We start from the raw sequence: 27,546 nt of genomic DNA, 5'->3' as shown, positions 1-27,546 counted from the left end.
AAATACACTCCCAGTGGGCGGCGGCATAGCGTTTTCACGGCTGCTAAAAACTGCTAGCGAGCGATCAACTCAGAATGACCCCACTTATCACATAATGTTAACATAATAAATATCACTCGGAAATGGACAAGACTCTTCACATCCCTGTAGCCTTTTAAATGGGCTTGATTCAGTAAGGATTGCTTATGTGGTGTTGGGGAAAATGGGGGCATGTAGCGCCCATTTTTTGGGAGTGGCGAGTCCAAGAACTGTGCAGTTTCCTTGGCCTCGCAAGCCGCACTGCGACGGCAAGCCTGAGTAAGCTCAGGCTTACTTAGCCTGTCGTCACAGACGAACATCACGACTGAAAAATACAAATGCAGGAAGGAGGTGGTATGGAGGCAGGAGGTGGTATGCAGGAAGGTATGAGGTGATATGCACCTCCTCCTGCATTCGCACTGCAAAGGATTGCATTTACAAAGCTGCTGCAATTAGGGAGGCCAATCCCGGGATGGGCGGGATCCCGGGATTTGGGCCCAAAAATGCCGGGATTAGGATCCCGGGATTGGAGCATCCAATCCCGGGATTCACGGGATTATACTGCGCATGCGCGGCGGCGGGAGGGTGGGTGTGTAAGTAATAGTACTTACTCATTTAGGCGGGCAGCAGCCATGAACAAGTTGAACGCGCGCGGCACTTCAAATGTAGCAGACAATCAGGGAAGCTGCAGCGGCAGCCAATCAGGAGCGACTGCTGCGGCCACTTCCCTGATTGGCTGCCGGTCCGCCAGCTCTGGTTGGCTGGCGGCCGGCGCTTCATTTGAAATGCCGCCGCGTTCAGTGTGTTAGTGGTTTCCGCCCGTCTAATAGTAAGTACTATTACTTACACACATGATCCTCTCTCCCTCCGTGCAGCCTTCCTCCCTCCCTGCCGCACCCTCTGTCCTGAGTCCCGCACCGCTACCTACACCCTCCCTACCTCCCGCACCGCTACCTACACCCTCCCTACCTCCCGCACCGCTACCTACACCCTCCCTACCTCCCGCACCACTACCTACACACTCCCTACCTCCCGCACCACTACCTACACCCTCCCTACCTCCCGCACCGCTACCTACACCCTCCCTACCTCCCGCACCGCTACCTACACCCTCCCTACCTCCCGCACCGCTACCTACACCCTCCCTACCTCCCGCACCACTACCTACACACTCCCTACCTCCCGCACCACTACCTACACCCTCCCTACCTCCCGCACCGCTACCTACACCCTCCATCCAGCGCTGCTCCCTAAACTTTCTCTAATCCCTACTGCAATCCCGGGAATCCCGGGATTGACCGTTTTTCAATCCCGAATCCCGGGATTGAAAAAACTGCCCGGGATTGGCCTCCCTAGCTGCAATCCTTACTGAATTAGGCCCTTAATGCTACATTTACTAAATGGCAGATTAGGAGGGGTTTGGATACTGATAACCTAGCCACAACACCTTATCCCACATATTTAGCCAGGTCACTGAAGTTTCATGGCAATCTCCAAGGGGGCATTTGTAATACACAAAAATGTATTGACTTTTTTTCTATAGGGTTGAATACTTTTGCAAGCCAGTGTGTTACATCTTACACCCTTACAAGGGCTGAGCATCTAACTTCGAAGCCTCAGCATGACAGCAGCTCTTGATATCTTTAGTAATAGGATGTGCAATCCAGGTCCCCCCCTTTTTCCATCTAATTTCGGCCTGGTACACACCTGCATGACCGGAAATTGTGCTGATGGTTGGAGAAAGTTCCCTTCACTCCGGCCCATAGCAGATTGGCGGTACACATTACCTGATGTAATGAATAGTAAAACGTTCTCTTGTTTCGTCCTTCATTACAATGTAGTGGGTTTGCACAGAATAGATGGGGGTCATTCCGAGTTGATCGCTCGCTAGCAGTTTTTAGCAGCCGTGCAAGCGCATTGTCGCCGCCCACCGGGGAGTGTATTTTAGCTTTGCAGAAGAGCGAACGCTTGTGCAGCAGAGCGCCTACAAAATGGTTTTGTGCAAAACAAGACCAGCCCTGTAGTTACTCTTCCTGTGCGTTGATTCTAACGACGGTGGGATGGCTTTTGACGTCACACACCTGCCCAGGGAACGCCCAGTCATGTCTGCATTTTTTCAGCCATGCCTGCGTTTTTCTAAGCACTTCCTGAAAACGGTTAGTTGACACCCAGAAACGCCCACTTTCTGTCAATCTCCTTGCGGCCGTCTGTGCGATTGGAATCGTCGCTACAACCAGTGCAAAACCACAATGGACTTTGTACCCGTACGGCGCGCGTGCACATTGTGGAGCATGCACAGATTAGCAGTTTTTTTCACTGATCGCTACGCCGCGAACAACGGCAGCTAGCAGTCAACTCGGAATGACCCCCATAGGGCCTAATTCAGATCTGATCGCAGCAGCAAATTTGTTAGCTAGTGGACAAAACCATGTGCACTGCAGGTGGGGGGGGGGGGGGGGAGGGATCAGATGTAACACGTGCAGAGAGAGTTAGATTTGGGTGGGGTGTGTTCAAACTGAAATCTAAATTGCTGTGTAAAAATAAAGCAGCCAGTGTTTACCCTGCACAGAAACAATATAACCCACCTAAATCTAACTCTCTCTGCACATATTACATCTGCCCCCCCTGCAGTGCACATGGTTTTGCCCATTAGCTAACAAATTTGCTGCTGCAATCAGGTCTGAATTACCCCCCTAGTCTAGTTGGATGTTCAGCACGACCGACCAGAATATGTTGCATGCAACCCTTGGGAGTTCTGATGTATACACGCTAGGCACAAATTGTTCCAATACAGCAAACAGTGCTACCGTACCTGGCCTTACCTTCTTAGTTTCTCATATATAAATGTCATATACAGAGAATACTTTTTTTTGCAGCACACAGTGGAAGAACTTGTTTTATAAAGATTCACAATTTCAAATTGAAATAAGATTAGCGTGTGTGTGTGTGTGTGTGTGTGTGTGTGTGTGTAGACAAAATATTATAAACAGTTGACTTTTGCTTTGGCGTGGTAGTAATGCTTTGTGTATCATTTATTTCTTTACAAGGAGATTTTAGTACAAATTCTGGAAGGTTAAAAAACCTTTATGTGACAGAAATAACAGTTGGACATTGGGGGCTGGCGAAGTGGGGTCATGCAGAGGGATCACTAGAGGATCCACGAATTGCCACTGTGCAGGTTACAGGTAAGAGCCACGTGGATGGATATAGAGGGTTAAGCAATGGGAGGCAGTGAGGCTCTGGATACGGAAAGCACGGCAGTGTTTGGGAGCACCAGGAACGGAGGGAGAGAAGAAGTGGTAGCTCTATAGGCTATTAACGTCACAGGTCTGAAAAGAGGGCAATCACACGCGGCGTATCTTCATTTCAGTGGTCTTCAGAGAGTAATAGGGACCCCTCCACTGCGTCCAGATGACCCCAGCACCGTAAGAGAGGTGGGCCCCACCCAAGTATGGCCCGTTCAAGTTAGCCAGGTGACACCCTCTGTACCAGAAGCCTCCGGCCAAGAGGGAGGCGCAGTTCTGCGGGAAGTGATCACGATCACTGTCGTAGGTGGAGAACTTCATTCCATTGTGATAGGACAGGGCGTCACCTGGGATAGAGAAAGCAGGGTAAGTGGGGCGGTATGGAATGAGGCATGTACAGATGGAGCCATCTTTATCTTGGCCTTTAATAGGATTAATTGAGCCAGGGCAGACAGACTTAATCCCCTGCTGTAAGGATTAATCCCCTGATGTATTGTTCTCTCTGTAGTGAATTGCAGCTGACAACAATAGATGAAAGGCTTATGCTACTAAACCATGGTGTGACTAGGCGCAGCAGAGAAGGCTAGATAAGTGTAGCTCCATCTGTATATAAAACATCTCTACCATGTATTACAGGCTTTGTTATAATATTTGTTATACACATTCATCCAATGGGATTGCAACCAAAAATGTCTGTATTAAATATTTCTTACAACATACTGTATGCATCTGAGGTGATAACTACGTCACACTGAGGGAGGACCCGCACCACAACTAAAGCCTTTGGGGCTCATTCTGAAATGGAAGCAAAGCAACAGGTAGGAGTAACGTTGCACCTGGACCGACCATGGTGCAATGCAAAGGGTGCAAATACCTGTATTATGTTTGCATGCAGAGTAAATACTGGCTGCTTCTGCATGTAGTCCACAACTACTGGACAGCTTTACTCTCACACACAATTTAGACTGGAGTCTGGACACACCCCTCCCACATCTATATCTCTCTGCACATTTGGAGGTGGTTAGTCAGATGGATCTCTTGGCACACACATATATAGTGCATCTCAGTATCCAGCGCAGGGGCCAATTTCTGCATTGTTGCATATCTCTGCCCCCAGATCTCCAGCACCCAGCGTGGGGCTTATGCAAGTGCCATTACTAACGATGGTGGTTCTGGATGTAGATGAAATAACCGTGGGTGACGCGGCTTCTCATGTGAAACTGGACAGTTACAGGCCCTTGTATTCGCACAACTGCAACCCGCATTAACATGTGTTAGTAAATCAGGGTTCTATGGCATTGCAAACAAACACCAACTTGTAACCAACGGAGATTCATCCCATTTAAACCTTCCCTACTGGCGGTAATAACAACATGGCATCGCCAAGATGCAAAGTTTCTTGTTCTTTCTGCTTTTCTCCAAACTCAGAACCATCCCCTTTATACTGTATGTAGCTCAGATAGGGAAACAACCTGTTTTATAGCGTTGTATGATCTCCTCATTGTGGTAGTATTTAGCTGAAATGACCAATGAAAGAAAACACTTACTTCGGTCAACAGCGCCCCATACAGACACGTAATAACAAAGCTTACTCAAATAGTGTCATAAGATTAAGGGGGTCTACAGACCCGGCCGCATCAGAGGCCCGCAGTGCAGTTTGCCGGCGGTGGCAAATTGCGCATATGCGTAGCCGCACAGTGGCTGCGCAGTCATACACATTGCACTTTGCGGTTGCATCCCAGATAAATGCGACTGCAATGTGCTTGACAGGCGACGGCGTTGCAGGGTTGGAAAAATGTGGGTGGGCTGGGACCGTTTTCAGGGCGGCTGTGTGACATCACACTCAGCCACCTTTGGGGGGGGAAATGGCCACTGACCACCTGACAGCACAGCCAAGCTGCACTGCCAGGGGTCAACCTTAGTTCCGATGCAACCGCAAATAGATTGCGGACGCATCGGGAGGCGGCCTCACACATGCTGAGCGCCCCCCACATGGGAGGAGATGAGCGCAGTAGCAGCGATTTACATTCATCTCTGAATAACCCCCTTAATGTTGCATTAAAACCAATAGCCAAACAATCAATCTACTAGTAAAAATTCCTGCATCCTGCAAATGCATATACTGATGTCAGAGAACAGCGCAGAGATTGCAGATTAACTCTCTCTAGGTCTAGGTAGTGCGACTGACCCATACAACACGCACAGGTCTCCTAGTCAGACCCAGGAGCCATCCTCACACTGAGTCATACCCACATGATATCCAGGCTCCATGAAATCACAATGCAGGAGCCACCTGATTACAGTAGGGGGCAGTGTTTCCCTCTCCACAGGTTTCACTGGAGCCTGACAAGCAAAGACAATGGATTCCATTCCCCAGTACATAGAGGTATCATTCTCTACCATACCTCATGGCAGCCCTGCTCGAGCAAATCTGGGATTACATTACGTCACACATCTTATTTGATAAGTGAAACACATTGTGCAAAATGTTACTGCAACTGAGCTGATCCCTAATGTAAAATCATATTCACCCTTGTATTCATACCACATATGAGTAAGCCTTAACACTACTGTGTATATAAGGTATTGTGTTCTGTGTATGTATTGCGTTGTATGTCATATCAGAAGCCAGTGTACGTGACCTTTTCATTTTAACCCTCCTATAAATACTTTTGTTAATCAGGTAGACACAATTTGGAAATATTGTCCACATATGTTACTTGGTATCACAAAATCTGTATTTTCAAGCAAATGTAGCACACAAATGAAGCAGCACTGATTGTGTAGCCACCGTGTTTTTCTACACAAAGGGGGTAATTCCAAGTTGATCGCAGCAGGAATTCTGTTAGCAATTGGGCAAAACCATGTGCACTGCAGGGGGGGGGGGGGGCCAGATATAACATGTGCAGAGAGAGTTAGATTTGGGTGTGGTGTGTTCAATCTGCAATCTAATTTGCAGTGTAAAAATAAAGCAGCCAGTATTTACCCTGCACAGAAACAAAATAACCTACCCAAATCTAACTCTCTCTGCAAATGTCATATCTGCCCCCCCCCCCTGCAGTGCACATGGTTTTGCCCAACTGCTAAAAAATTTCCTGCTGCGATCAACTTGGAATTACCCCCAAAGTCTTTTAAAGTTAATCTCATACCAAACTGATAATACCATACAGAGTGAGTTCTGTGGTGCCGCAGAAAACTGCAGAAGATCTAAGGGGGTCATTCCGACCCAATCGCTCGCTGCAGTTTTTCGCAGCGCAGCGATCGGGTCGGATCTGCGCATGCCGGACGGCCAAAGGCCGTTGTTCCCTAGCGATCGCCTCTGCCTGATTGTCAGGCAGAGGCGGTCGCTGGGTGGGAGGGGGTGGCACGCAGGCGTGGCTGTACCCCTGATGGGGGCAGGCCGCGGCGGCTGCGTGACGTCACATGCAGCCGCGGCGACCCGGGCAGCGAAGAGGTTCTCCCGGCCAGCTGCAGTAGCTGCGGTGGCCGGGAGTTACTCCTCAAATGCAAAAGCATCGCCGCTGTGTGATGCTTTTGCATTTCTGCGGGGGGGGGGGGGGCACTGACATGTGGGGTGGACTAGCCCTGTGCTGGGCGTCCCCCCACATGTCTGAGTGCCTGATCGTAGCTGTGCTAAATTTAGCACAGCTACGATCAACTCAGAATGACCCCCTAAATCCCTATATAATGCAAATAACAATACGTTCTGAAATATACACATCCAAAAAGTAGTTTTCTGTAGCTCTCTACGCTTATGTTCTGTATAAATCCTATTTACAGCAGCTTCCTTGGACCGTGGCCTCCTCTTTATTAAACAACTTAAGTTATTAAATCCATTGTATTCTCTTGTACTCCCTAAATATTCCCTAATTCCAAGTCTCAGCAGGTGGTGGGGTCAGTCTGTGCCTTGTACAAGTCAGGGATTAGCGGAGGACAGTAGAAGTGATCCAGCAGATTACCAGCTCACCTCCCCGAGCCCAAGATCCAGCTCACAGAGATCCTTTCTTCTGCTCTGCAACTTATTATGTACCAGCTGCCAGAGATGTACAGTAAATCTGCAGAAGCAAACGCAGGGTTTTGCGAGGGGAGTTTCCGTATTTATATATATATATATGTACAAACGGCGGCACTCTGGGCACTGGAACCATTCGTGAAAAATGCGGTGCTTTAATTCATTGTCTACATTTCGGGGCATGGAGAAACATAGACAATGACTTAAAGCACAGCATTTTTCACGAATGGTTCCAGTCACCAGAGTGCCGCCGTTTGTAAGTTTTGCATGGACGAGTTGTAAAGCCTAGCGGGAGGGCACCGGAGCAAGTACTACTATACTGATTGTGAGTGCCGGGCAGTACAAGTGTGTGTGTGTGTGTGTGTGTGTGTGTGTGTGTGTGTGTGTGTATAATGTGTTCCAGCAATAGATCATGGCAGCACTTACACATTTTACATGTATACAGTATATATATGTGTGTGTGTGTGGGTGTGTATTATACCAAGGCAGCACTTTATATATATATATATATATATACACACACACACACACAACATCCTACAGACACACATAGAGGGTCATTCCGACCCATTTGTCGCAGCGGTGCGAACGGGTCGGGTCTGTACCTGTGCGGAGGCCGCAATGCGCACGCGTGCCGTTACCCAGCGACGGCTGTCACCGGGCAGTGACCAGAAAAACGAAGAAAGCGATCGCTGGAGCAAATGCAAGAAGATTGACAGCAGGAAGGCGTTCCGGGGCGGCAACTCACCGTTTTCTGGGAGTGGTGAGTCCAACGCAGGCGTGTCCAGACGTTTGGAGGGCGGATTTCTGATGTCAATTCCGGGACCTGCATCGCTGGATCGATCACACAGGGTAAGTAACTCTTACCCTAGTCTTCTTTTACAGGAAACTTTTTTTGCATAGCAGGGCTGCACAAGCGTTCGCAACCCTGCTATGCAGAAATACACTCCCCCATAGGCGGCATCTAGTTGATCGCACGAGCAGCAAAAAGTTGCTACGTGCGATCAACTCAGAATGACTCCCATAGTACACACACACACACACACACACACACACACACATCAAACTTGCACACATACAGTGAGCATACAACACCCCAAAACATACCTACATGCTGGTATACACATCGCAGCTTGTCTTTTAATTTCTGCAGCTACGGACCTCCTCCGTGACACTAGGCGCTGGGCAGGGCAGTTCTCCCTGTCTCCTGTTCCTGCGGGAGAGCTGCCTGCAATCGCGGCGCACTGCCCGGCAAACGGCTAGTACAGCAGTCAGCGCTTCTGTGGACTGAAGAGGAAACGATGACAGCTGAACAGGCGGGAGTGACCGAGCAGCTCTGATCGCGGTTGTCCCGCGGTTGTTGCAGAGACGGAGACAATGGTGTCTTAGTTTCTGAAAAAATAAGTTGGTCCATCAGGGGGGGTTTCTGGGTGCTCAGAAACCCCCCCTGCGTGCGCCACTGATCTGAGACATCTTAATGTCAGTAAATATTCATCCATGGTTCTTGGCGTTACCCGAGGATCACCCGTAGCAGATACGGTAAAAAGTGACAGGAGCATCTTTGTAGTTTATGAAATTCTACACACTGGAGGCGCAATCCAAATTTTGATCCGATTGTCCGTTTGTTATCACGCATCACAACACAACGCAAACCACGCATCGGTAATGACATCATTATGTCAACCGCCTGTTCATCCCCTTTGGGGAGGTTCATTACAATTCTAATTACGCAGTTTTCCTATTTCCCACCTGAAGAATACCTCTTCCTAACATATATATATATATACAGTATATAGATCTCACCATGAAATTACCAGATCCTGTTCTCATCTTACTATATGCCTCATTCTCTCTATTTAACCCCTTCATCACTGAGGTATGTCTTGCCCCTGAATCATGTTTGGTTCTTTATTTTATAGAGTGTGAACAAAAGTGAAACCTCGTTTGTTTGTGTTTTTAAAACACTTTGGAGTTTGTTTAATAAACACAAATATCTTTTTTTTCTCCAGCATTTAACTGGATGAAGCCATACGTATCTTCTTTCTCTATTTAGTTTCAAGTGCCTTTTTATTTCTCATGTCACATTCCTGTAGGCCTCATTGGATATAATGTGGGCTGCGCAGGAACGGTATTTTTATACAAAAAACTTCTTTAACTTCTACAAATGGTGTTATGTCTATCAAAAAGGAGGTAGTGTTAGATCTTCCATAAGAGCAGAGGCCCACTTAGGAGGAGGTTCCAGTTGCCCAGAAACTCCCCTTCTCCTGGAATCTACTGATGCTGGCTACACTATGGACCATTCACTGCCTATACGCACAGCAAAGTTAGCTTGAGGTCAGATAGCCTGAAGAGCACAACCCTCCCCCCTCCTTTTTTTTGCCAAAATGTGTGTTAGACATAACGCAATGTGACTAGGACGCACCTGGAGACTGCGCTGAATCATTTGATATGTTACTGAGTCTCTGCACAGTCTGCTGGTGCCTATTATTCACATTGCATTATGTCTAAGATGCATTTTCGGCACAAAAAGACACCCGGCGCCAGTGTCGGACTGGGGCATGTAGGGCCCACTGGGGGGATACAGTGGTAGAGGCCCATGTTTAGGGGTGTGGCCAGTCTCTAGAGGTGGTGTGCCCAGCCGCCACATTGGTTAGCCTAATCATTTTGCATGGGTTGGTCCCCTAGATAAATATATACAGTAAATACTGTAGTGCAGGCATGATAATGTACTAGATTAGTAACAGCACAGTCTGGAACCTGATCCCTAGAGGAGGAGTAGGCCCCCAGGCAGTAGGGCCCACCGGTGGTTTCGCTTGTACCCCTGTGGGCCAGTCCAACCCTGCCCTGTGCACGCAACCTTGTGTCTCACCTGCAGCAAACATCTCACACTGGCCCTCATTCCGAGTTGTTTGCTCGTTCTTTTTCTTCGCATCGGTGCGATAAGTCGCAAACTGCGCATGCGCAATGTTCGCAGTGCGTCTGCGCCAAGTAAATTAGCACAAAAGTTAGGAATTTTACTCACGGCTTAACGAAGATTTTTCTTCGTTCTGGTGATCGTAGTGTGATTGACAGGAAGTGGGTGTTTCTGGGCGGAAACTGACCGTTTTATGGGTGTGTGCGAAAAAACGCAGGCGTTTCAGGGAAAAATGCGGGAGTGTCTGGAGAAACGGGGGAGTGGTTGGGCGAACGCTGGGCGTGTGTGTGACGTCAAACCAGGAACAAAAAGGACTGAGCTGATCGCACTGGAGGAGTAAGTCTCGAGCTACTCAGAAACTGCTAAGAAATTTCTATTCGCAATTCTGCTAATCTTTAGTTGGCAATTCTGCAAAGCTAAGATTCACTCCCAGAGGGCGGCGGCTTAGTGTGTGCAATGCTGCTAAAAGCAGCTAGCGAGCGAACAACTCGGAATGAGGGCCACTGTGTGGCATAGTGAGGCTTTTGCCCGTGGTAACTTGCCACGGTCTAAATGATCCCCCGGGGCTGTCCAAATAGCCCCAAATCATCCCAACGCCAGCACTTATCAGGGGGAACGGGGACGGGATGCAATGACCCTGTTTTCGTGACCACGGCTGCAAAAACACATAGGCCCTCATTCCGAGTTGTTCGCTCGCTAGCTGCTTTTAGCAGCATTGCACACGCTAAGCCGCCGCCTACTGGGAGTGTATCTTAGCTTTGCAGAATTGCCAACGAAAGATTAGCAGAATTGCGAATAGAGATTTCTTAGCAGTTTCTGAGTAGCTCGAGACTTACTCCTACACTGCGATCAGTTCAGTCCTTTTCGTTCCTGGTTTGACGTCACAAACACACCCAGCGTTCGCCCAGACACTCCCCCGTTTCTCCAGACAATCCCGCGTTTTTCCCTGAAATGCCTGCGTTTTTTCACACACACCCATAAAACGGTCAGTTTCCGCCCAGAAACACCCACTTCCTGTCAATCACACTCCGATCACCAGAACGATGAAAAATCTTCGTTAAGCCGTGAGTAAAATACCAAACTTTTGTGCTAATTTACTTGGCGCAGACGCACTGCGAACATTGCGCATGCGCAGTTTGCGACTTATCGCACCGATGCGAAGAAAAAGAACAAGCAAACAAATCGGAATGAGGGCCATAGTTCCGTGAACATACCAAGGATTCGATGTGTTTTCGCCCCAAACTAGGTCATTTTTTTGGGTGTAATTGGATTTCCCATTTTATTTGTCCCAGCAGCTGTAGCACTGCATATCCCAGCAAGTCCTGGCAGCCATTGACTGTGCATGCTGGTGCTTGTTAAAGTATACATGACCAAGGCTTATGGTGCACATAGTCTCGGGTCCCCTCTTTCACCATAAACAGCAAAATCTTATTTCCAGACACAGACCAATGAGAATCTTCCCCCGCAGCGTAATCCAATCAGAAACAAAATAAGAAACATATTTAACTGTGCGAACTGCTACTTAACTGGCTCAGCAGCTCCAATTTCTTAATTTTCCTATTTCATTAAGTTAAGAACAGAAACTCAGCCCCTATCAGCATATGGCAGGAAACCTGATGAAGGGCGTGTTAACCGTTTCAGTCCCGTCCATTTGTACATTAATAATTTAACCCACAAATGCTGGGCAGCTTTATTGTTACACTGCAATTTAGATGCGAGTCTGAACATGCAGCACTCTCTTTCGCGCGCGCGCACACACACACATACACACACACACAAAAAAAAATCTCTTAGCACATTACCTGCTCCGCCATCGGAAAATCCCTCCACATACAAGGTGTACCCGTCCTCCTCTGGGTTTATGGCTTTGGGAGAGAGGGAGAAGTCTGCGTACTTGGCGTAAGTCTTGTTGTTATCGAAGTCTCCCAATTCGACCCTCAGCTCATACTTTTTCCGTAGAGTCAGCTGATAAATGTTGTGCAACCCTGAGAGAAAGAGTCATGCGTGAGAGATGCTCTGCAGAGGTGCAATGTGAAGTTCCACCTCTCCCTGGCAGTAACACAACCTGATATATTGGAGGGTATATAACAGCTCTAAAACACTGGCAGAGAATAGAACAATCCAAAACAATCCCCAACCCAGGCGAACTGGCAGTCCTACATATGTTCCGTAACTAGTTTGGCCCTGTGTGGCTGGATGATGTCATGCTGTCTATAGTAAGCTATGTGTGAGTCTGTTTCAGAGTCTTTGTCCTGTTTACCATTTCTTCCGTCCCATTAACATTTTGCCGATAGTCGTATGAATAAAATTTTCTTTACAATTGTTAAATTTTCATGAATATTTTGAAATGCACTTATTACATAATGGAGGTAGCGCAATGCAGTAAGAGGGAATTGGCGCACTCACCGAACCAGTACTCTCCATCCGCTCTGCCGAAGCCTGATTTATAGTCAACCCATCCGCGGAAGAAACTGAGGGTGCCATTGAACCTTTTCTGGATAACCTTCAGTGATAGAAGCAGAGACAGTGATGAGGACGGTGCTCAGTACACAGCACTACCGGTGTGTACAGCTTTATTGTATGTGGAAATGTCACCAACCGTCCATTTTTCATCATCACTAGTCATATCGCAATATACTGGGACAGCGCTGTGTGATCCTGCTGGGTATATGACATATACTCCACTGACCTCCCCTCCCAGGTCAAACACGTCTTCACAATCGGCAGGGAACTGGTCAATCTCCGATCCTGTGGAAGAAAATTACGCCCGGACAGCATCAAGCACAATGTCCCTACACCACGTACAAGCCAGCAGCAAGACTCTTTCCCGTCCATCCATCTTGCTTCGCCCACTGCTCTTCCATCCATCCGTCTATGCGAGTGTCCGCCTGTCATCATGCGTAATCATAGCTCCGCCCACTGCTTTCCCATCCGTCTATGCGAGTGCCTGTCTGTCATCATGCGTAATCATAGCTCCGCCCACTGCTTTCCTCATCCATCCATCTATGCGAGTGCGTGCCTGTCATGGGGGGTCATTCCGAGTTGTTCGCTCGTTGCCGATTTTCGCAACGGAGCGATTAAGGCAAAAAATGCGCATGCGCATGGTACGCAGTGCGCATGCGGTTAGTATTTTAACACAAAACTTAGTAGATTTACTCACGCCCGAACGAAGATTTTTCATCGTTGAAGTGATCGTAGTGTGATTGACAGGAAGTGGGTGTTTCTGGGCGGAAACTGACCGTTTTCTGGGAGTGTGCGGAAAAACGCAGGCGTGCCAGGGAAAAACGCGGGAGTGTCTGGAGAAACGGGGGAGTGGCTGGCCGGACGCTGAGCGTGTGTGTGACGTCAAACCAGGAACGAAACGGCCTGAACTGATCGCTATTTGTGAGTAGGTCTGGAGCTACTCAGAAACTGCTAAGAAATTTCTTTTCGCTATTCTGCGAATCTTTCGTTCGCTATTCTGCTATGCTAAGATTCACTCCCAGAGGGCGGCGGCTTAGCATGTGCAATGCTGCTAAAAGCAGCTAGCGAGCGAACAACTCGGAATCACCCCCATCATGCGTAATCATAGCTCCGCCCACTGCTTTCCCATCAGTCCGTCACTTTCTATTGTTGGCAACTCTCTGATCGCAGACCTCTGCAAAATAGCAGAGGAGCGATCAGGTTTGAATTAGGCCCCATGTTGGATGGTGCAATGTCCGATTGCAGCAGCGTCCACAGTCTGATGCCCGGTGAAGTGTGCGCATGCGCAGAAGCTGCACTGCGCGTATGCACACAGTAAGATGCAACGGCATCTTACTTGTGTGACCGCCTCTACTTGATTGACGCATCGCCCGGCGGTGATACTTTTAGATGGTTCGAGTAGCCCTCTGTGAAGGCAGTTGGCAACCCCGTCATGTTTAGGGTTGCAGCGGCTGCGTGTGATGTCACGCAGCTGCCACGGCCCGCCCCGCAAATGGTCCAGACATGCCTGCATTGTCCGGACTGTGCCCCCGCAAAGCCACCACCACGCTGCCAACATATTCCCTCCCGCCCTGCAGGTAGAGGCGATCGCATAAGTAAGATGCCGTCACAACTTACTGTTTGCGCATGCGCGGTGTGGCTTCCACGCATGCGCACACTTCACCGGGCATCAGACTGCGAACGCTGCTGAACACTCCAGTCTGAATTAGACTCATAATACACACTGGGCCTGATTCAGCAGGGAATGCTATTGTAGGAGCCACTGCCTATTTATGTTACTGCCGCAGCCAAAAGACACCCTATGTAGATGCCCCTGTGGTGCTAATTTCATGCTGTGCATATAAAGACACACCACTGGACATGGCACCATCCAACATAGCACCAGCGGACATCGTACCATCCAACATAGCACCATCCAACATAGCACCAGCGGACATCGCATCATCCAACATAGCACCATCAGACATAGCACCATCCAACATAGTACCAGCGGACATCGCATCATCCAACATAGTACCATCGGACATCGCATCATCCAACATAGCACCATCAGACATAGCACCATCCAACATAGCACCAGCGGACATCGCATCATCCAACATAGCACCATTGGACATGGCACCATCCAACATAGCACCAGCGGACATCGCATCATCCAACATAGCACCATCGGACATCGCATCATCCAACATAGCACCATCAGACATAGCACCATCCAACATAGCACCAGCGGACATCGCATCATCCAACATAGCACCATCAGACATAGCACCATCCAACATAGCACCAGCGGACATCGCATCATCCAACATAGCACCATTGGACATGGCACCATCCAACATAGCACCAGCGGACATCGCATCATCCAACATAGCACCATCGGACATTGCACCATCCAACAGAGCACTAGCGGACATCGCATCATCCAACATAGCACCATCGGACATGGCACCTTCCAACATAGCACCATCGGACATCGCACCATCCAACAGAGCACCATCGGACATTGCACCATCCAACATAGCACCATCGGACATGGCACCTTCCAACATAGCACCATCGGACATCGCACCATCCAACAGAGCACCATCGGACATTGCACCATCCAACATAGCACCATCCAACATAGCACCATCCAACAGAGCAGCATCCGACATATTACCATCCGACATTGCACCATCCGACATTGCACCATCCGACATTGCACCATCCGACATTGCACCATCCGACATTGCACCATCCGACATTGCACCATCCGACATAGTACCATCCGACATTGCACCATCCGACATTGCACCATCCAACAGAGCACCATCCGACATAGTACCATCCGACATAGTACCATCCGACATAGCACCATCAGACATAGCACCATCAAACAGAGCACCATCGGACAGAGCACCACTGGACATCGCATCATCCAACATAGCACCATCGGACATGGCACCTTCCAACATAGCACCATCGGACATCGCACCATCGGACATTGCACCATCCAACATAGCACCATCCAACATAGCACCATCCAACAGAGCAGCATCCGACATATTACCATCCGACATATTACCATCCGACATTGCACCATCCGACATTGCACCATCCGACATTGCACCATCCGACATAGCACCATCCGACATTGCACCATCCGACATAGTACCATCCGACATTGCACCATCCAACAGAGCACCATCCGACATAGTACCATCCGACATAGTACCATCCGACATAGCACCATCAGACATAGCACCATCAAACAGAGCACCATCGGACAGAGCACCACTGGACATCGCATCATCCAACATAGCACCATCGGACATGGCACCATCCAACATAGCACCATCGGACATCGCACCATCCAACAGAGCACCATCCAACATAGTACCATCCAACAGAGCACCATCCGACATAGCACCATCAGACATAGCACCATCCAACAGAGCACCATCCGACATAGTACCATCCAACAGAGCACCATCCGACATAGCACCATCAGACATAGCACCATCCAACAGAGCACCATCGGACAGAGCACCACTGGACATCGCATCATCCAACATAGCACCATCGGACATGGCACCATCCAACATAGCACCATCGGACATCGCACCATCCAACAGAGCACCATCCAACATAGTACCATCCAACAGAGCACCATCCGACATAGCACCATCAGACATAGCACCATCCAACAGAGCACCATCCAACAGAGTACCATCCAACAGAGCACCATCCGACATAGCACCATCAGACATAGCACCATCCGACAGAGCACCACTGGACATCGCATCATCCAACATAGCACCATCGGACATGGCACCATCCAACATAGCACCATCGGACATCGCACCATCCAACAGAGCACCATTGGACATTGCACCATCAGACATAGCACCATCAGACATAGCACCATCAGACATAGCACCATCAGACATAGTACCATCCAACATCGCACCATCAGACATACTGTAGCACCATCTGAGATAGCATCATCAGACACAGCACTATCGGACACAGCACCATCGGACATAGGGGGTAATTCCAAGTTGATCGCAGCAGGATTTTTGATAGCAATTGGGCAAAACCATGTGCACTGCAGGGGAGGCAGATATAACATGTGCAGAGAGAGTTAGGTTGGGTGGGTTATTTTGTTTCTGTGCAGGGTAAATACTGGCTGCTTAATTTTTACACTGCAAATTAGATTGCAGATTGAACACACCACACCCAAATCTAACTCTCTCTGCACATGTTATATCTGCCTCCCCTGCAGTGCACATGGTTTTGCCCAATTGCTATCAAAAATCCTGCTGCGATCAACTTGGAATTACCCCCATAGCACCATCCAACTTAGCACCATCAGACATAGCACCATCAGACATAGCACCATCGGACATCGCATCATCCAAGTTAGCACCATCAGACATAGCACCATCAGACATAGCACCATTGGACATCGCATCATCCAAGTTAGCACCATCAGACATAGCACCATCGGACATACTGTAGCACCATCAGATATAGCACCATCGGACATAGCACCATCGGACATAGCACCATCTAACATAGTACCAACGGACATAGCACCATCGGACATACTGTAGCACCATCAGACATAGCACCATCGGACATCGCACAATCCAATTTAGCACCATCAGACATAGCACCATCGGACATGGCACCATCCAACATAGCACCATCGGACATCGCACCATCTAACAGAGCACCATCCGACATAGTACCATCCGACATAGCACCATCCGACATAGCACCATCCGACATTGCACCATCCAACAGAGCACCATCCAACATAGTACCATCCAACATAGTACCATCCGACATAGCACCATCCGACATAGCACCATCCGACATAGCACCATCCGACATAGCACCATCCGACATAGCACCATCCGACATAGTACCATCCAACAGAGCACCATCCGACATAGCACCATCCGACATTGCACCATCCAACACAGCACCATCCGACATAGTACCATCCGACATAGTACCATCCGACATTGCACCATCCGACATAGCACCATCCAACAGAGCACCATCCGACATAGTACCATCCAACAGAGCACCATCCGACATAGCACCATCAGACATAGCACCATCAGACATAGCACCGTCCAACAGAGCACCATCGGACAGAGCACCACTGGACATCGCATCATCCAACATAGCACCATCGGACATGGCACCATCCAACATAGCACCATCGGGCATCGCACCATCCAACAGAGCACCATCGGACATTGCACCATCCGACATAGCACCATCCGACATAGCACCATCAGACATAGCACCATCCAACATAGCACCATCGGACATCGCACCATCCAACTTAGCACCATCGGACATTGCACCATCCGACATTGCACCATCGGACATTGCACCATCCGACATTGCACCATCCGACATTGCACCATCAGACATAGCACCATCCAACATAGCACCATCGGACATCGCACCATCCAACTTAGCACCATCGGACATCGCACCATCCAACTTAGCACCATCGGACATTGCACCATCCGACATTGCACCATCCGACATTGCACCATCCGACATAGCACCATCCGACATTGCACCATCCGACATTGCACCATCCGACATTGCACCATCCGACATTGCACCATCCGACATTGCACCATCCGACATAGCACCATCCGACATTGCACCATCCGACATAGCACCATCCGACATAGCACCATCCGACATAGCACCATCCAACATCGCACCATCCAACATCGCACCATCAGACATACTGTAGCACCATCTGAGATAGCATCATCAGACACAGCACTATCGGACACAGCACCATCGGACATAGGGGGTAATTCCAAGTTGATCGCAGCAGGATTTTTGATAGCAATTGGGCAAAACCATGTGCACTGCAGGGGAGGCAGATATAACATGTGCAGAGAGAGTTAGATTTGGGTGGGTTATTTTGTTTCTGTGCAGGGTAAATACTGGCTGCTTAATTTTTACACTGCAAATTAGATTGCAGATTGAACACACCACACCCAAATCTAACTCTCTTTGCACATGTTATATCTGCCTCCCCTGCAGTGCACATGGTTTTGCCCAATTGCTATCAAAAATCCTGCTGCGATCAACTTGGAATTACCCCCATAGCACCATCCAACTTAGCACCATCAGACATAGCACCATCAGACATAGCACCATCGGACATCGCATCATCCAAGTTAGCACCATCAGACATAGCACCATCAGACATAGCACCATCGGACATAGCACCATCGGACATCGCATCATCCAAGTTAGCACCATCAGACATAGCACCATCGGACATACTGTAGCACCATCAGATATAGCACCATCGGACATAGCACCATCTAACATAGTACCAACGGACATAGCACCATCGGACATACTGTAGCACCATCAGACATAGCACCATCGGACATCGCACAATCCAATTTAGCACCATCAGACATAGCACCATCGGACATGGCACCATCCAACATAGCACCATCGGACATCGCACCATCTAACAGAGCACCATCCGACATAGTACCATCCGACATAGCACCATCCGACATAGCACCATCCGACATTGCACCATCCAACAGAGCACCATCCAACATAGTACCATCCGACATAGCACCATCCAACATAGTACCATCCGACATAGCACCATCCGACATAGCACCATCCGACATAGCACCATCCGACATAGCACCATCCGACAGAGCACCATCCGACATAGTACCATCCAACAGAGCACCATCCGACATAGCACCATCCGACATTGCACCATCCAACACAGCACCATCCGACATAGTACCATCCGACATTGCACCATCCGACATAGCACCATCCAACAGAGCACCATCCGACATAGTACCATCCGACATAGTACCATCCAACAGAGCACCATCGGACATCGCACCATCCAACTTAGCACCATCGGACATTGCACCATCCGACATTGCACCATCCGACATTGCACCATCCGACATTGCACCATCCGACATTGCACCATCCGACATTGCACCATCCGACATTGCACCATCCGACATTGCACCATCCGACATTGCACCATCCGACATAGCACCATCCGACATTGCACCATCCGACATTGCACCATCCGACATTGCACCATCCGACATTGCACCATCCGACATAGCACCATCCGACATAGCACCATCAGACATAGCACCGTCCAACAGAGCACCATCGGACAGAGCACCACTGGACATCGCATCATCCAACATAGCACCATCGGACATGGCACCATCCAACATAGCACCATCGGGCATCGCACCATCCAACAGAGCACCATCGGACATTGCACCATCCGACATAGCACCATCCGACATAGCACCATCAGACATAGCACCATCCAACATAGCACCATCGGACATCGCACCATCCAACTTAGCACCATCCGACATTGCACCATCCGACATTGCACCATCCGACATTGCACCATCCGACATTGCACCATCCGACATTGCACCATCCGACATAGCACCATCCGACATAGCACCATCCGACATTGCACCATCCGACATTGCACCATCCGACATTGCACCATCCGACATTGCACCATCCGACATAGCACCATCCGACATAGCACCATCCGACATAGCACCATCAGACATAGTACCATCCAACATCGCACCATCCAACATCGCACCATCAGACATACTGTAGCACCATCTGAGATAGCATCATCAGACACAGCACTATCGGACACAGCACCATCGGACATAGGGGGTAATTCCAAGTTGATCGCAGCAGGATTTTTGATAGCAATTGGGCAAAACCATGTGCACTGCAGGGGAGGCAGATATAACATGTGCAGAGAGAGTTAGATTTGGGTGGGTTATTTTGTTTCTGTGCAGGGTAAATACTGGCTGCTTAATTTTTACACTGCAAATTAGATTGCAGATTGAACACACCACACCCAAATCTAACTCTCTTTGCACATGTTATATCTGCCTCCCCTGCAGTGCACATGGTTTTGCCCAATTGCTATCAAAAATCCTGCTGCGATCAACTTGGAATTACCCCCATAGCACCATCCAACTTAGCACCATCAGACATAGCACCATCAGACATAGCACCATCGGACATCGCATCATCCAAGTTAGCACCATCAGACATAGCACCATCGGACATACTGTAGCACCATCAGACATAGCACCATCGGACATAGCACCATCGGCCATAGCACCATCTAACATAGTACGAACGGACATAGCACCATCGGACACACTGTAGCACCATCGGACATCGCACAATCCAATTTAGCACCATCAGACATAGCACCATCGGACATCGCACCATCCTACTTAGCAACATCCGACATAGCACCATCCGACATAGCACCAACGGACATAGCACCAACGGACATAGCACCAACAGACATAGTACCATCCGACATAGCACTATCGGACATAGCACCATCGGACATAGCACCATCGGACATACTGTAGCACCATCAGACATAGCACCATCAGACATAGCACCATCAGACATACTGTAGCACCATCACACATAGCACCATCTAACATAGCACCATCGGACATAGCACCATCCAACATAGCACCATCCGACATAGCACCATCAGACATAGCACCATCAGACATAGCACCATCAGACATAGCACCATCCAACATAGCCCCATCAGACATAGCATCATCAGATATAGCACCATCAGACATTGTACCATCCAACATAGCACCATCAGACATAGCACTATCAGACATAGCATCATCCGACATAGCCCCATCAGACATACTGTAGCACCATCTGAGATAGCATCATCAGACACAGCACTATCGGACACAGCACTATCGGACACAGCACCATCGGACACAGCACCATCCAACTTAGCACCATCACACATAGCACCATCAGACATAGCACCATCGGACATCGCATCATCCAAGTTAGCACCATCAGACATAGCACCATCGGACATACTGTAGCACCATCAGACATAGCACCATCGGACATAGCACCATCTAACATAGTACCAACGGACATAGCACCATCGGACATACTGTAGCACCATCAGACATAGCACCATCGGACATCGCACCATCCAATTTAGCACCATCAGACATAGCACCATCGGACATTGCACCAGCCTACTTAGCACCATCCAACAGAGCACCAACGGACATAGCACCAACGGACATAGCACCAACAGACATAGTACCATCCGACATAGCACTATCGGACATAGCACCATCGGACATACTGTAGCACCATCAGACATAGCACCATCAGACATAGCACATAGCACCATCGGACACAGCACCATCGGACACAGCACCAACGGACATACTGTAGCACCATCGGACATAGCACCATCGGACATAGCACCATCCGACATAGCACCATCCGACATAGCACCATCCGACATAGCACCATCCGACATAGCACCATCCGACATAGCACCATCCGACATAGCACCATCCGACATAGCACCATCCGACATAGCACCATCCGACATAGCACCATCCGACATAGCACCATCCGACATAGCACCATCCGACATAGCACCATCCGACATAGCACCATCCGACATAGCACCATCCGACATAGCACCATCCGACATAGCACCATCCGACATAGCACCATCCGACATAGCACCATCCGACATAGCACCATCCGACATAGCACCATCCGACATAGCACCATCCGACATAGCACCATCCGACATAGCACCATCCGACATAGCACCATCCGACATAGCACCATCCGACATAGCACCATCCGACATAGCACCATCCGACATAGCACCATCCGACATAGCACCATCCGACATAGCACCATCCGACATAGCACCAACGGACATAGCACCATCCAACATAGCACCATCAGACAAATGCATCATCCGACATAGTACCATCGGACATAGCACCATCGGACATACTGTAGCACCATCGGACATACTGTAGCACCATCGGACATAGCACCATCTAACATAGCACCAACAGACATAGCACCATCCAACATAGCACCATCTAACATAGCACCATCGGACATAGCACCATCCGACATAGCACCATCCGACATAGCACCATCCGACATAGCACCATCCGACATAGCACCATCCGACATAGCACCATCCGACATAGCACCATCCGACATAGCACCATCCGACATAGCACCATCCGACATAGCACCATCCGACATAGCACCATCCGACATAGCACCATCCGACATAGCACCATCCGACATTGCACCATCCGACATTGCACCATCCGACATTGCACCATCCGACATTGCACCATCCGACATTGCACCATCCGACATTGCACCATCCGACATTACCCCATCCGACATTACACCGTAAGACATTGCCCCATCCGACATAGCACCAGCAGACATAGGCACATAGCACCATCCAACATAGTGCCTAATTCAGACCTGATAGCTCCTCCTTCTTGCAGAGGGCTGCAATCAGATAGTCGCCGCCCATAGAGAGCAGAGGCATCACTAGTAACTGCACTTATGGTGCCCATACACTTGTGCGATGCCCCGCGATGCGACATAGCACCATCGGACATAGCACCGTCGGATATAGCACCAACGGACAAAGCACCATCCAACATAGCACCATCAGACATAGCATCATCCGACATAGTACCATCGGACATAGCACCATCGGACATTTCACCATCAGACATACTGTAGCACCATCAGACATAGCACCATCGGACATCGCACCATCCAATTTAGCACCATCAGACATAGCACCATCGGAGATCGCACCATCCTACTTAGCACCATCCGACATAGCGCCATCGGACATAGCACCATCAGACATAGCACCATCAGACATAGCACCATCAGACATAGCACCAACGGACATAGCACCAACGGACATAGCACCAACGGACATAGCACCAACGGACATAGCACCATCTGACATAGTACCATCCGACATAGCACCATCGGACATAGTACCAACGGACATAGCACCAACGGACATAGCACCAACGGACATAGCACCAACGGACATAGCACCAACGGACATAGCACCAACGGACATAGCACCATCTGACATAGTACCATCCGACATAGCACCATCGGACATACTGTAGCACCATCAGACATAGCACCATCGGACATAGCACCATCTAACATAGGGCCTAATTCAGACCTGATAGCTCCTCCTTCTTGCAGAGTGCTGCAATCAGATAGTTGCCGCCCATAGAGAGCAGAGGCATCACTAGTAACTGCACTTATGGTGCCCATAGACTTGTGCGATGCCCCGCGATGCAACATTGCGGGGCATTGCACCGGCAGTTCAGGTGCGATGAAATCACACCTGAACTGCCAAAGTGGTTACCATACGATCATGCGATCGCATTGCGATTCGATAAATATTAAGTGCAGCACATACTATCTTGAGACGCAAGATTTGACCGGCGTGCCCGTGCATCGCGTCGCAAGGTACCTAAAATGTGCATACAACATTCAATTTCTCTAACAGATCCGGTCGAAATCAAAGGTTAGGCCCGATCATCTCACAAGTGTATGGGCACCATTACACCTATCCTATGCTCGGTGCACAATATGTGACTGATAATGGCGTGCGCTGTACATATATACAACTAAGAATGCGTAATAACACGCCCTTACACACCCACGGAACAATTATTATGCGTAATCGCCCAGCTGCCGCCTAATGCCGCTCATACAGCCATTGGTGAGGAGCGATGGAGGCGCGTACGTAACTGCACTAAGTTCCGTGTGTCGGAAGGGAAAGCGTGCGCGGTTTGCAAAGAAATGCATTCGGAAATTGCCTACGGATCAGAATTCGCACCAGCGCGGCTATAGGAACATAGTAAATTGGATAGAACACGGGTACAAAAACAAAAAAACAAGGAGTGCGTCTAGACAAACCTGGTGGAACATGGTAAGAAAAATGAGGTGGGAATGGAATAAGAAGAAGTGGAACCTGGCAAGAAAAATATCATGAAACTTGGCCATAAATTCAATATGTATGACAAGGTGGGACGTGGTGACTCAGGAGCCCCCATGTTGTGGCACATTGTGTCACCATCCGTTCAGCAACACGCAGAACATCTGCTGGCTCAGCACATCTGCTCCGCTGCTCTGCAGGGACTTGGCTGGAGCGTGGCTCATGCAGATGTGAGCGAGGAATATGAAGTCATAGTGATATCACATTACTACACAACCCCTTCACATTCATGTCTACATTCTGCCCAGAGTCAGACGTGATTACACCCTGCCTCCAAGCCAAGGGTCTGAGGAACCATTAGTAACTGTGCATCTAGAACAGATGGCAGAGACTGGGGAGGCAAGGGTTAACATTCAGCATACTATAGCCCCCCAATCTGTTATCATTTGACTGTGTAGGATACAGATGGAGGGAGATATGGTCCAGCAACAGCTGAGCTGTGCAGGACACCCGTGGACCTAGAGCAACATCCATGATGGTCCCACAAGTCTGGAGCTGCCACCATACACTGCTGCAGTCTCCCGTGGGAATGTTGGGCACACTTACCATTCTCATGGACCTGCTTAGAGAGTTGGCTCCCCACTGTGCCAAGGACCACCAGCAGTAGTATGAAGTGGACGGGGCATCCTGGAACCTGGAACATAACACAAAGTACTGGTGGAACCCACACAAAAAAAAAAAAAAAAACACCACAATGCAATATCCCAAAAGACTCCTGAGATCGCCTTCCCACCTGGGAAGCCTTGACAGAGCCCCCTCCCCATTATCAGTCTGACTGCACCCCTCCTACGGAGGTCTATCAGGGAAGGACATTGAAATGCAGCCAGAAATTTGGCAAATGTGAGGCTCTGAGCGTCTTACCTCCATGTCTGTAGTCTGTGTAGTGTGAGGTTGCTATTTAAGGTCTTGTATTTATATGGAGCGTCTGGTCCTGGGCCCCCCTCCTTCCACAGCCTCCCCTGCTCCAGGGATGTGATGTGAGGGGAGGAATGAGACAGGGGGGATGTGTGGAATATGTGTGCAGGATACAGGGTTAGGTGTCACCTTCCAGGACACCACTCGCATGTCCTGAGAACACAGCAGGAGCTGCCAGTTAGGAAAGGTGGAGATGGGAAAACAAGGCTGGAGAACATGGGAGAAAGGAGAGAGAGAGATATGGGGGGACGGGAGGAGAGGGGTGTATTTATCGAAGGGCAGAAACTATCAGAGATTTTTTTTGTTGGCAACTTTTTTTTTTATTTCATTTTCTTCGCTCAATATAATAAACGGTTACTGGCCCTCATTCTGACCTGGTCGCACGCTGAAACTTTTTGCAGGCCGTGCGATCAGATAGACGCCGCCTATGGGGGAGTGTATTTTAGCATAGCAAGTGTGCAAAGGCTTGTGCAGGGGAGCTGTACAAAAACATTTTGTGCAGTTTCTGAGTAGCTCTGGACTTACTCAGCCGCTGCGATCACTTCTGCCTGTCCGGGACCGGAATTGACGTCAGACACCCGCCCTGCAAATGCCTGGACACGCCTGCGTTTTACTCACCACTCCCAGAAAACGGTTAGTTGCCACCCAGATCCGCCTCCCTGCTGTCAATCTTCTTGCGGTCGCCGCTGCGACCGCTTCCTTTGTTGTTCTCGTCGCTGCCTGGTGATGCCCATTGACAGGCAACGACGCGCTGGGGCACTGCTGCCCTCGCGCCTGCGCAGTTCGGACCCGTTCGCGCGGCTGCGAAAAACAGCAGCGTGCGATCGGGTCGGAATGAACCCCACTGTCCGCAATAGTTACAGGCTTTACGTTCTTAGCTATTTTACACTGTTTATTATTACTATTACTCCTTTGTGCACTGCACACGCATGTTCTAGCCTGCCGAGTCACGCATGCGCATATTCCCAGATACCGGCCCACGGAGGTGGTAAGTATCGTCGGGGAAGCCGAGTATAATGGGGGGTATTCAGAGGTGATCGCTATTGTCCGGAAATGACCATGAGGTCTATTCATGAAGCAGTGATAAGAGTGGAGAAGTGAGCCAGTGAAGAAGTTGCCCACGGCAACCAATCAGCTGCTGTGTATAATTTTATAGTATGCAAATTATAGATGTTACTTCAATGCTGATTGGTTCTTCTCCACTGGCTCACTTCTCCACACTTTTCACTGCTACATGAATAGACCCCTATGTATCGGCCATCTGCGCACGCCCTGCGGGGGCACTGCGCATGTGCGGACTTTCACTGTGCGATCGCATCCAGGAAGGTCGGGGGCGGTGTTGCGGCTTTGGGGCGGGAGGTGGTATAGAAATGCAAACTGCATTAGCAATAATAGTCACATGCAGCTTCCTACCTGCGTCTCCCACCCCTTCTTGTACCTTCGTGGGATGCGTCTGGAACACGACTAGAGGCAGGGTCAGACTGGCCCACGGGGGCCCCACTGCCTGGGGCCCCACCTCCTCTATGGATCAGGTTCCAGACTGCACTTGAATTATACATTATACGAGACCACGCCCCCTTTCACATAGTCCACTCCCGCTTTTCGGCAGGGTCTCTCTTTGCAATGCTTAGAAGTTGGGAGGTATGTATATTTTTCAAGGGGCCCAGACCATGCACTCTCTAGTGCAGGGATGGGGAACCTTCGGCCTTCCAGCTGTTGTTGAACTACACATCCCAGCATGCCCTGCAACAGTTTTAGCATGGCCAAATAGCAAAACTGTAGCAAGGCATGCTGGTATGTGTAGTTCAACAACAGCTGGAGGGCCAAAGGGTCCCCACTCCTGCTCTAGTGGTTAGCCAAGCCTCTGTGGTAACTGGCCACACCCCTAAACATGGGCCCCTAGCACTGCATTGCCCCGGTGGGCCCTTCAAGCCCCAATTCGACACTGACTAGAGGCAATGTTTCAAAGTGCTAATGCATAAGGGAAACACATCAGCTAAAGTGC

At 49.4% G+C, this 27,546-nt stretch overlaps 1 protein-coding gene across 1 annotated transcript; it reads right to left on the bottom strand.

Moving 5' to 3' along the window:
* Positions 1-3,008: 3,008 nt before the first annotated feature.
* LOC134945713 (microfibril-associated glycoprotein 4-like) lies at positions 3,009-25,954 on the bottom strand. Its single transcript, XM_063935164.1, has 6 exons — positions 25,488-25,954; positions 25,173-25,260; positions 12,789-12,937; positions 12,596-12,692; positions 11,992-12,174; positions 3,009-3,610 (listed from the first exon to the last, which is right to left on the bottom strand). The coding sequence occupies exons 1-6, from the start codon at positions 25,491-25,493 to the stop codon at positions 3,363-3,365; spliced, it is 771 nt and encodes a 256-aa protein (XP_063791234.1). The 5' UTR covers positions 25,494-25,954; the 3' UTR covers positions 3,009-3,362.
* Positions 25,955-27,546: the final 1,592 nt, after the last annotated feature.

This window comes from Pseudophryne corroboree, chromosome 7 (genome assembly GCF_028390025.1).
Source record: "Pseudophryne corroboree isolate aPseCor3 chromosome 7, aPseCor3.hap2, whole genome shotgun sequence".
Classification (NCBI taxonomy): domain Eukaryota; kingdom Metazoa; phylum Chordata; class Amphibia; order Anura; family Myobatrachidae; genus Pseudophryne; species Pseudophryne corroboree.
Note: the sequence above shows the minus strand (reverse complement) of the source record. Positions and strands in the feature narration are given on the sequence as shown.